Source organism: Furipterus horrens, unplaced genomic scaffold (genome assembly GCF_987537825.1).
Source record: "Furipterus horrens unplaced genomic scaffold, mFurHor1.1.pri manual_scaffold_15, whole genome shotgun sequence".
NCBI classification, from domain to species: Eukaryota; Metazoa; Chordata; class Mammalia; order Chiroptera; family Furipteridae; genus Furipterus; species Furipterus horrens.
In genome coordinates, this window is record NW_028327185.1 from 25,951,501 (window position 1) to 25,964,189 (window position 12,689).

The 12,689-nt window shown below is 46.8% G+C and overlaps 1 gene segment (V, D, J or C); it reads right to left on the minus strand.

Moving 5' to 3' along the window:
- Nucleotides 1-3,290: 3,290 nt before the first annotated feature.
- LOC149992550 (immunoglobulin heavy variable 1-69-like) lies at nucleotides 3,291-12,419 on the minus strand. The segment is given in 4 exon segments: nucleotides 3,291-3,372; nucleotides 4,187-4,196; nucleotides 11,925-12,245; nucleotides 12,331-12,419. Coding segments are annotated over 4 exon segments (459 nt in total).
- Nucleotides 12,420-12,689: the final 270 nt, after the last annotated feature.

The window sequence follows — 12,689 nt, forward strand, 5'->3', positions numbered from 1 at the left end:
CTGTGACATTTGTAAATTCTCAAACATCTTTCAAGCAGCATTAAAAAGTTTCATTAGTAACTTTCACATACTTCCTGAACTCTCAAATTCTAGTATATTTATAATTTCCAAAATTTTACATTATATAATAATATTAATCTAATATCTAGATTGGTGTATAAAAACAATAAAACTCAGCAATTTTTAGTTTCATGTTTTTTTACAGTGTGATGTCATTTTTCTCTGAATAACTGCCACCCAAGGACAGCCAGGTGGGACGTTCTTGATTCTTGATGTTGGGAGTTTTTTGACTGTCTAAGTTCCCTGTACAAAGTTGTCCCTTATAATAGCCCAGGGTACATTGCACAGACTCAAACTAATTACATCTGAAACAATGACTTTATTTACATAGAACAAAGATGGTCAATGAATAGAGTAAGTATGAATGTCTACAATTCAATATCTTTAAATGTAGAAATGGTAATGGTAGGGTATTTATTGACCTGTTTCCTCATTCTAGTGTGTCAGCAATGTTGGAATTCAGAGGGAGGGAAATGAAGAGAATTCTTAGCATAGATCTGCTCTCAGGGAAGGGAGCTTCAACCCTGACAGAAAAGAGAGGACCCCCCCAGAGTGGAGGGGACCTGGTGAGAGTGTGTTCATATGAGGAGCAACAGTTCCATGGGACCAAGGGCCTTGTCTCAGTTCATCATCATCATCATCATCATCGTCATCTCACCATTATTACCATAATGTGCACTGTCATCACCACCATCATTATTATTATTATTTGCTTTCTTATAATTGTTCTTTCACTTTCTGTGTACACAGTGATTGCCCACACACAGTGATTGCCCACACACAGTGACCCTTCTTTTGAAAATAAAGCAAGTGTCTTCTCTATAGGTGTCATTGGGAGATTGAAACCATAATGTGCCCACCTGTCAGTTGACACAAGGCCTTCCAAAATGCTGATGACATTGGATAAGAAATGGAATGCACTCCAAGAGTTTGAACCAAGACCTCCTATTATTATTTTATTACTAATAAATTATTCTCATTTTCTGTACACCTGGTTTCAATCCACTCATAATAAATTATTATGTAATTGTTTGCTAAGTTTTAATCGTTGTTAAGTGGAATGTGTAGTCAAACTATTTTATCTTATGTTTGATGCTGACAACTGATGGCTCGTTCATGCCTCTTCTCCATCTGCTCCACAGAGGAAATCTGATAAGAAAGGCTGGGTCTCTTCTTTAGACGTCACTGGGAGACTGAAGTGACACAATCCCTGTGAGTAGAATTCCCCTCCCCCACCATCTCTTTTCCTGACTCTGTCAAAGTTTGTCTGACTGGTTGAAAGGCCTTTCCTGTTCCTCCCAGAGATTTCAACCCTGTGTGTGATAAACACTCCATGTTCCCTTGGTATATATGTTCATCATCAGCCTGCACAACTACACCAAGCTGTCCTGGGTCCCTATGCCCCTCTGTGGTGTCACCTACTCTTGGTGCTGCGAACACGATTCCAAGTCAATGACCGTCACCCCCTGGGGTTTGTGTCCTCTGGCATGTGGTTCACATCCCTTTGGTGCTGCTGTCCAGCACGCACATGTCCTGCTCCTGGGAAACTTGAACACTGAGCTGCGTGGGGCTGGGCTGCACTACTGAGTCCAGAAGAGCCTCTGGTTAGATCCAGTGATGTGGGTCAGAAGCTTCAATGCTTCATTGGAATTGGGCACAAGAGAGAATAAAAGAGCCTCTGCATTTGTCGACAAGAAAAGTTTGTCTTTCTTTACAAAAGACTTTCTAACCCAGAGACTTCAGAGGTGAGCACAGAATCAGGAACCCAGAGAGGTTCCCCGAGGGAAACGGTTACAGGGAGAGGAAATTGGGCAGGAAGCCAGCCCAAACCTCCAACTGTCCTGCACCTGGGACGGTCCTTGTGCTCAGAGAGCCAGAGCGCCCCCTGGTGGTCCCAGCCCCTCCTGCAGGAGGTTTGTGTCTGGGCTCAGGCTGACTCCCCCTCACTGTGTCTCTCGCGCAGTAATACACGGCCGTGTCCTCGGCTCTCAGGCTGCTCATTTGCAGGAACAGCGTGTTCTTGGTGTTGTCCTGGAGATGGTGAATTGACCCTTCACAGAGCTGACACAGTACGTGCTATAACCACTTCAACTGATGGATGAGGCCCCTCCCTGTAGCTTGGAAGTCCCAGTTCATCCAATATCTACTGAAGGTGGATCCAGAGGCTCCACAGAAAAGCCTTACAGAACACCCCAGGCTGCAGCAAGCCTCCCCCCATACTCCACCAGCTGCACCTCACATTGGGCACCTGCAAGCACATAGATGTCCAGGCAGGAAAATGTTACTCGTCCACTGTTCCCCCCAGTCTTATCCATTCACATACTTAGTGTCTCACATTCTCTATAAATTACCTCTTAAAATAGCAACAAGGAAAACCCAGTTGAGTACAAACTCCATGATGAGTAGTCTGCGTTCTGTCCTGACCAGGCCCTGGGAACATCTGGTAATCCCAGATTGGGCTCCTGTCCCAAAGCTTCAGGGTTGGGGCTGTGCTGCTTTTCATTAGCTGATGGGGCCCCATTGCATGTTCTCCTCTATATAAAGAGCTCTGGTGTGGAGGCCTGCAGTGAGAGTCATGCCTCTGCCAGACCTTGAGAGGGTGGTCATGATCGCATTTCAGTAACTAAACACAGAATTATGACCAGGCCTGGGTCATATCAAGAGGGCACATGTGGTAACAGTGAGTCGAGCATCTGGGCCTGGCCCTCCACACTGGCTCCCACTGCTCCCCTGAATCTGATCCAGGGCAGAGTGGGACATGCCCCCTGAAGTTGTAGGACCCCTTTGCTGTAATGAGGGCATGAATGGGTGTCTGTATTTAGTGTTACCTACACTCCAGGGCTCTATGCACCTGTGGACTCACAGTCATCACTTTAATGGAGAAGGTTGTGCATCACCCGTGACGTGGTTCTTGGTTAGCTAAGGTGAGCCAGGTTCACCTGGAACTGTCACAGACAATGGCTGCTATTTTCTGTGTTGGGCCCTGGACCACAATTGTGGATCCGCTAAGTCCCTGTTCTGTCCCCAGAGTCCTGAGACAATTTCAGGCCCTAATATAAAAAGACATCAAAATGTGAGTGTCAGAAGGTCAGGTGTAACTGTCACTGCTACAGTTGCGCTGCTCAGACTTGGCATCCATCATTGTCCCCTCCCATGTACACTCTGGATCCACTAAGATCATCCCACACTGTGGGGAGTAGGTTGATGTTGTGGCCTTTTGTTGAGAAGACCTAGACCCAGAGCATGTGGGAGCTGTAGGCCATGATCACCAGGCCTTCATCAGGCATTTGAATGATGCAGGTTTTCTTCCTCCTGTTGAAGGCAATTAGAGAGAGAAATAGGCTCTTCTCAGGCCAGATTCACCCCTCCCTCTCCCTGCTGGGGGGTGCAGCTTTGTCCACAAAGGAAAACAGAGTGAAAAGCCACCACCTGCACAGAAGCTTTTTGTTCTACAGCTGGTCCAGAGCTGCGTGAACTGCCATGGATAAGGCAGTGGTCACAGCTTCAGTTTAATTGATCCCTCAATGTGCCAACTTCGGACAAACCTCCTTCTGAGAATGAGGACATCTAGTCCGTTTCAGGCTATGACTGCTGAGATGAAAGGTAACATTCTGCAAGTCGTCTCCACGGCCATGTTGGGGGATTGTCCTGCTTAGCACCCCGAGCCAGGCCGTGTGCTGTAGCGCCCTGTTCACTGTAATGTCACTGTGTTAGGGGCATGGAGAGCATCCTCGGGGAAGAGTGTCTACACCATGGACTTAGTTAGGCCTTATAGTGTCTTCCGGGAGATACAACTATGAGTCAGCTGGTCCAAACAGATGATGGACCAAGTCCAGAACCTGCAATCTGCCCTGCACATGTCTATTATCCTGTCTGCTCCCAGAATATCTAAATGACTCAGTATGACTGAGCCATATGCTCTTGTTCCCACTGTGTGGCTCTTACCCTTCCATGATTACCAGGTTCACTGGGCCTAGAAGACCTCACATCAGGGAATCAGACTTCAACATTTTGTAACAGAATCAGTCCAACAGCAAAATCACAACCATATGTAAACAGGGTCAATTATGGTAAGGAGAAAATTCTACCTCCCCATGGTGGGCTGGGCCTGAGTTTGTTGACTCACCTGGCAAAGACTGGTGGGCAGCCCACAGGGTGAGGCCACAGTGAGAAGTGGGTGTGATGTCTATTCTGTGTCAGCTCAGGTGCCCAGTCCCAGTCCCATGGCGCAGTCCCTGATGTGAACAGAGTTGGCCCAGAAACACTGAAGTAGTATTAGAAGGACCACTTCAGATCCCTGAACTCTGCCGTCCCATGACTTTTGACCTAGCAAAAAACCCTTTGCTTGGGGCTGAGTGCTCTCCCTAATATCAATGCAATTGAATTGGATTTTACCATGTCAATTTCTTAAAAATATCATCAGGTTGGCCAAAAAAGTTTGTCTTTTTTTGTAAGATGGTTCTAGCAGTGCTTATTTGACTAACTTCATTCAAAACAATTTTGTTACATTGTTTTATGATAGCTGTCATATCATCATGCATTTAAAAAACATCAAAATGGATGAGTTTTTGTGTAGCCATTTGAATATTGAAGATGGAAGACGATAAGCAACATTCATGGCATTCTCTGCTTTATTATTTCAAGGGAGATAAAAATGCATCTGAAACATATACACAAAAAAAGGTGTGTACCATGTATGGAGAAGGTGCTGTGAGTGATCAAATGTGTCAAAAATGGTTTCTGAAGTTTCATTGTGGAGATTTCTCACTGGATGATGCTCCACAGTCCAGGAGCCCAGTTGAAGTTGATAGCAATCAAATTGAGTCATTCGTTGAAAACAATCAGTATTATACCACATGGGAAACAGCTGATATACTAAAAATATCCAAATAAAGGGCTGAAAACCATTTGCACCAGCTTGGTTATGTTAATCACTTTGCTGTTTTTGGTTCCATGTAAGTTAAGCAAAAAGCACTTTCTTGACTGTATTTCCTCATGTGATTCTCTAGTCAAATGTAAAAAAAAGGGTTCCATTTTTAAAGCAACATGTGATGGGTGATGAAAAGTGGATACTTTACAATAATACGCAATGGATGAGCTCATGGGGCAAATGAAATGAACCACCACTCACCACACCAAAGGCTGGTCTTCATCCAAAGAACGTGATGTTGTGTATATTACAGGGTTGGAAGGGAGTCCTCTATTATGAGCTCCTTTTGGAAAATGAAACTATTTCTTCCAAAAAGTACTGCTCCAGATTAGACCAACTGAAAGCAGCACTTGGTGAAAATCATACAGGATTAGTCAACAATAACCACATAATATTTTATCAGGAATATGTAGAACTGTCTGTTTTTCTGACGACCAGGAAAAAAACTGTTACAGCTTGGCTGGGAAGTTCTGATTCATCTTCCATATTCATCAGACATTGTACCTTCAAATTTACATTTATTTCAGTCTTTACAGAAATCTATTACTGGAAAAATGGTTCAATTCCATGGAAGATTGTAAAAGGCAGCTGGAACAGTTCTTAGCTGAGAACAGTGAAAGGTTTGGGGAAGATGGTATTATTATGTTTCCTAAAGATGGCAGAAGATATTGTAACAAAACAGTGAACATGTTGCTCAACAAAGTTACTGGTGAAAATCAAAAATGTGTCTTTTATTTTTACTTAAATACCGAAATAACTTTTTTTTTGCCAAAACAATAGCTTAAGCTCCTAGATAATATAACATTCAACATAGTCAAAATGGAGGACCTGTGGAAAGGGCATGATAAAGATACAGACCAGAATTTTCTGAGGAAGCTAACAGAAGACATTAATTTCAGAAATTGACATGGCCACTGAGGACGGGAGCTGTGAGGAGGCTGCACAGAGTGAGACTCATGGCAAAGATGGAACCAGCTCTGGTTCACTTGAGATTTGCCTTCTTATGGTAGATCCTGAATGGAACCAGCGACTGGACTGGCAGTTTTAGAGTCTGAGCAGTTTTATCAAATCACAGAATTCTCCTTTGAAATGTGTACTAAGAGTTATACTCATTTCAAACACATGTTCCCTGACTTTCTCCAGCTACTTAACTGCAACTCCTAGCTCATAACATTTGCTATTTATCAACATTCCCAAAAAAGTTTTTCCAGATGTAGATTTATTTCCCATAATGCTGGCCTCACAGACACTGACTGAATATCTTGGCTGTGGTTGCTGCGGACCTTAGTGACATCAGGAGTGGCCAGACATCCTGGCCTGCTCACAGAATGTCTTCTGCTGTGGTCACCCATGGACTTCCCCATCATGGTGCCCGGCAGCCAGTCAAATGACATGGTCAACTCTGAACTAAGGTGTGTGGCTTGTTAGAAGTGCCATGGTGTCAGCCATTTGCTGGAATACCCATGACATAAGTGTGATCTGCACCAGAGTCTAGGACATATGACATTGTAACTGATAGTATAACAACCCTGATGTGGAATTTAAAGACAGGTCACATACTCAGACAATATACATTGAAGTTCCATATTTGGTAAAGGACTAGTGTCATGAACACACAATAAACCTGCAAGAGGAGAAGCAAACAAAAGTAAAAAAAAAAAAAAAAAAAAAAAGGTAAGCCAGGCATCAGAACAACACCTGCCCAAATGATGCAGCCACATTTCCCTAAAATCATGAAAACAGAAGCCCCATGTGACCACCATCAACCCAGAGTCCAGTGCTCTCTCCAAAAAGGGTACAACTGGGGTCTGGAAGAGGGAGTCCCCTCATCTTTGCTGCTTTACCCACCATGGCCAAGGCATGGGATCCCTCTGAATGTCCATCAGAGGATGAGTAAATGCAGAGTGTTAGAGGCTCACAATGTAAACATACTACTCAGCCTTAAAACAGATGGAATCTCGCCATAAACCACAATGTAGATGGCACCGCAGGACACCAGGCCGTGTGCACTAAGCCATCAGGAAGGACCGGCACTTGTGACCCCAAGGAGGTGAGGTCTCTGGTCAGCACAGCTCACGGACACAGGTAGCAGGATGGTGCTGCAGTGCGGGAGGAGGAACTTGGGAAGCGGGTGTTCCCTGGCTGGAAGTTTCCCTCATGAGGCAGAGTCAGGGCTGGGTCTGCTGTAGTGTTCGAGCCTGCAGTGAGTCACACTCTGTGGTGCACTCAGGGGTTTGTGGTGGGCACATCTCATGGGAAGGGTTCTTACCGGGAGAAGGTGACAGGAGAGGAGCCCAGTTAAAATGGAGCACAGGCAGCCGTTCCAGAGGAACCACCTGGCACATTGTCCTTCTCCAACGTGTGATGGGCGTGGTCTCAGCACAGTCACCTCTGCACTGGGCCCCCAACACTGTGTTTCAAACAACTGTTTCCACAGCTAACGGGGAAGAGGCTTCCTGACTGCGGCACTGAAAATTGCAGTCAAACTTCAGAATTTCCACCACCACGTGCAGGTAGACTGACTTAGCTTCTCTGCAATGAGGGAAGTTCCGCCCCTCTAGTCCTGTAACTGCATCTCCCCTTTCTCATGAGCACCGCTTGCCTTCACCCCTAGTCAGAAATGCATCAGGGCTTCTGCTTGAATCCCGCTTCACAAATAGCTTTTCTTTTTTTATCTCAGAGAAACACTAGGAGCCACCCACTTTGTTCTTTTATTTTTACAATATCATTATAATAATTAAAAGGATACCCTGCCCTATGACACCACACAGGGGCACTTTGAGGACATCGTGTTGAGTGATGGAATGCAGACACAGCCGAGCAAACACTAAGTGGTCCCTCTTATGTCAGGACTCTCAGAAAGTCCACACGCAGCAGCAGAGAGGAGCGTGGTGGTTGCCTGGAGAAGGAGAAAAGGGGATGGGGGAGCTGCCTTTCCAGGGGAGAAGCATCCAGTTCTGCAGGGCGTTTATGTTCCAAGGCCTGCTGCAAATTGCTGCATCTGGGGTTAGCAAGCAGTGCAAGCATTTGGTTTGTGTCAAGAGTAGACCCACATGGAGTTCTCACCAACAATCAGTAAGGGCAGATGGGAATTCAAGTCCTGCACGAGGGTATAAAGAGTTACAAGGGCTTCAATCCTGGTCAGAATGCAGAAATTGTTTAAAAGTCTTTTCAAAACTGGAGATGGTCCTATTGGAACTCTGACAATGAAGAAGCATTTACAGCAGAATAGATGCTAATAGTGGGAACAACATAAATAAAAATATTATACATTCCCACCCCTCCCTGTCCCAGTGACGCTATGGAAACTCTCCCAAAGGATGCATTCAAGAGGAAGGACTTCCTGCTGTCAGCCCTGATCACAGAAGAGGAAGACATCAGTGTCCCTCATTCAGCTCCAGACTGCTGGTGGCTGAGTTTGAGCTCCAGGCTGATGCCACCAAAAGGTAGGACTCACTCTGTTCTATCACCCCACTGCTGGGATGGAGACCATGTCCTGGGCACAGTGACACCGGGACCCCGGGTCTGTGACTACCCTACAGTGACATGCCTGACAAGGTTCACCCACCAGGACATGGAAACTGGAGCTGCCATCACCAAGCTCTGAGCACTCAGCTCTTTACTGACTGAGGAGTGAAGTCACCTTCGTCCCCAGTGGCAATAAAGAAGCTTCCTCAGAGGTGTCAGGCTGGAACAGCTATCAGGTAGGTTTCCTGATCTCTTCCCATGGAGATGATGTCTGTCATATCCTGGGTTGACCATTGCCAGGAGCCCACCTCAATGCACATGTATGTCCCTAATCATCCTTATTCAAGAGTGTCCTAGTGCATGTGCTGTGCTGTCTCACATTCTTGTTGGCCTCGTGCGACCTTTGTTCAATACTCTACATATGGGTGCCCCTGTGTTCAGGTGGTGCATATGCTCTGCTGCTGTTCCCAACTGCTGCGGGAGTTACCCGGCATTACTTCTTTCTCCAACATTCTACTTTTCACTTTTTGGTCTCACTGAATCCCATGTTAACCGGCCTGGAGCTGAGCTCTTGCGATACACTGGGTTGAGTTGGGATTCACCACAGTCCCAAACTACGGAGCAGGAGTCAGCCATGGCCCTCAGGGTGGGCTACTGGGCTGCCATCCACAGATATGTGCTTCATGGTGGTGACCCTCTTAAAGGCTTAGGTGCCCCTGCAGGATTGGGAGGTGGCAGAAGTTCCTCCTAAGGTGACAGAAGATGCCCTGTTGGAGAGAGGAGACTCTGTAGAGGAGAAAAGTGCTTGGGCAGCAGCCGATGTCATGGGGTGGTTATTCCTCACTGCCCCGAATAAAGTGGTCCGGGAGTCACTGGTATTGGAGGCAGAGGACTCAGAGTTGAGGGAGGAACAGGAAATGAGGGCGGCCGGGGAGAAAACACGGGAACCACTGGAGTCGGAAGTGGCCGCCCCGAGGGGCAGGGTTGGACCTGACTATGTGACAGGAACAGAGCCACAGGGAGTAGACTCTTCGGAGGGTGAGGATGATGGAGAGGGCAGTCCGCCCTTGTTTGGGCACAACCGTTGGTGACACAGATCACCAAACAGAGTGTCCCCAGAGTCCTCTGGGCAAGCTCAGCCTCCTGCACCAGGGACTGAGCTCTCCACCACGCACTCGTACTTGCAAGCGGAGCCGGTTCTGGCACAAGGCACTGGAATCTTTAGCTGCTGGTTGTTCAGACTGTGGGGCGTGGGGGAGGACAGCATTTCCCTTTCCAGCCTGGAAATGGGTGAGCCTGCATCCATCACCACACACCTGGTGCTGGGGTAGCAGCTGCAGAAATCACATCAGCCCGCAGGTAATTGTTCTGTTAGACTGGATCATGGCGTCCCCTGTGACATGGGAATGGAGAGTCATGCAGTCACTGACTTCCACTCACAACTGGCCTCTGCCTGCGGCACTCAGACGGGAAAAAAGATGAAAATGATCCATATTTTATAGCCTCTGTCACCCACTGATTAAAGGTGCCTTTCTGGTTCAACTTTCTAAGAGGTCTGTGGTCTTCAGTTGTGGGAGACCAGTATGTATGTTACAGAGGGCTGTCGCCTCTGTGGCCCGCATATGATGCTGTCAGTCCCACACTCCAGGGGGATTTTAGAAGTAGAATGGGAGTGCAATGTACTCTCGAAGCTGATGAAGCCTGCTTGCTCTGTATCGCCCCAAGTTCTTATCAGTAGGATGTAGAAACACAATGTTTAAGGAAAAAGAGGCTTCTGGACTTCTATGATATGCCTGGGCACCTCACAGTCTTGCCACCTGTGTCCCTGTGCTGGTTTATGCTTCCCTTTGTTGTTACTCCCAACCATTTGGTGGAAGTCTGCATGCTTACACTGTGCGTTTCTGCATGTAGCAAACCCAATAAAAACCCCAGTGGAGAAAGGAGTGATTGGTAATCTCCTATGAAAGAGAGTCCCCCTTTTCTCTTTCCAGTTAATTCATTTCTGAGTTAGTTCTTTCCTCTGTGCTGAGGGATCTGCAGGACAGGGAACCTCACAAGTGGCGCCCTGAACAGGGATTGGCGAGGGGGACTCGCCTGGGAACCTAACATTCAATCAGTGAGTTCTACCTACTGCAGTGAACATGACAGAAAACTTGTTGTTGATCTTCATTGGAAGGAAATTTATCTGGTGTTCCAACAGTAAATACAGCAGAGAAAAACCCTGAAATGCATCTTTGGGTTTAGTAATACAGCCAAAGAGTCACTGTATCTAATTGGAAGGTTAGTTTAATAGGGCTCTTAAACTGATGGTCCTCATAGATTCTGGGGAAGCATTTTATCTTTGAGAGAGAGAGCATAGACACATTTTCCAAAATGCTTGCATAGGGGAGAGACTTCACCTACAATATGGGACCAAGAGCCCTGTCAAACTCTGTCATCACCATTATCATCTCCATACTCTTTATCTTCATCTTCAACATCATTTGCTTACTTATAATCATGCTTTTCATTTACTATAGTCATAGTGTTTGTCCAACATAAAGACTGTTTGTCTCATTTTTTTGCTCATTTTTATGGTAGTTAAGTGGAATAAGTAGTCAGATTCTCTCTCTTTTTTTAAATAAACTTTTGTTGATGAATGAAGACTCATTGCTACCTCTTCTCCATATGCCCCCCACCGCCCAAAATCTGATAAGAAAGGCTGGATCTCTTCTTTGGATGTCACTGAGAGATTGAAACTAAAAAAAACCCTGTAAGCACAATTCCCCTAACCCACAACCTCAGCAAAGTAAATGCCCTGAACCAGTCTCATTTCCTGGCTCTGCCAAAGCCCATCTATCTTGCTGAAATGTCTTTCTTGTTCTTCCCAAAGATTTCAACTATGTGCTTGATAGACATTCATGTCCATTGGTGTGTGTTAGTTATCAACCTGGGCATCCACACCAAGCTGTCATGGGTCCCTCAGACTCTGTGTGGTGTCACGTATACTTGGTACTGTGAACATGATTCCAAGTAAGTGTCATTAACGGTGGTCTTTGTCCTTTTGCTTTGGGTTCATGTGCCTCTGGTGTCCTCTGTCCAGCATGCGTGTGTCCTGCAGGGCTGCATTGTTGAGTCCAGCAGAGCCTGTGGTTAGATTCACCTGATGTGAGTCAAAAGGTTTGGTGATTCGTTGGAATTAGGTACAACACTGTATGAAAGATACTTTGCATTTGTCCATGTGAGAATGTAGTTTTCCTTTACAACTGACTATTCTATCCTAGAGACTTCAGAATTGAACACAGAATCAGGAATCCAGGGAGGTTCCCTGAGTAAACTGTTACATGAAGAGGAAACCACACAGGAAAGCAGCCCAAACCTCCACCTGCACCTGCTCCTGGGAAGGTCTTTGTGTTCAGAGATCTTGAGCGTCCCCTGGTGGTCGCAGCCCCTCCTGCAGGAGGTTTGTGTCTGGGCTCAGGCTGACTCCCCCTCACTGTGTCTCTCGCGCAGTAATACACGGCCGTGTCCTCGGCTCTCAGGCTGCTCAGCTCCATGTAGGCTGTGCTCGTGGACTTGTCTGCGGTGATGGTGACTCTGCCCCTGAACTTCTGTGCGTAGTTTGTATAACCATTGTCAGGGTAAACATACCCAATCCACTCAAGCCCTTGTCCTGGGGCCTGTCGCACCCAGTGTATACCATAGCCGGTGAAGGTGTACCCAGAAGCCTTGCAGGAGACCTTCACCGAGGCCCCAGGCTTCCTCACCTCAGCCCCTGGCTGCACCAGCTGCACCTCGGAGTGGACACCTGTGGGGAGGAGGCAGGAGTGGGTGGAAATCCCCCTTGACATCCCTGGTCTCCTCCTCAACCCGGGGACTGGGGAGCCCCTTACCTGTAGCCACTGCCACCAGGAAGAGGGCTCTCCAGCTCCAGTCCATGCTGAGGGGCTGTGCCGTCAGGACCTCTGCAGGGGAGGGTGTGGCTGAGGGTGATGCATCAGGGCACAGACAGACCGGGATTTAACCCAGTCTACTTCTTCCTATTTGAATATTCATGAGGCAAAGTGTTTCATAACTGAAAACTTGACCCCACTTCAGAGAAGATAGAGGGCACAGGGACACTATTAGAGGGAGCCTGATGGTCCAAGTCTAATCCATGTGTGAAGACATGTGTCCCCAGATAGGACTCTGAGGTCTGTGCAGATACAGCTCCTTCCTTGAGGAACGAGCCCTCACATGACATGCTCCTCCC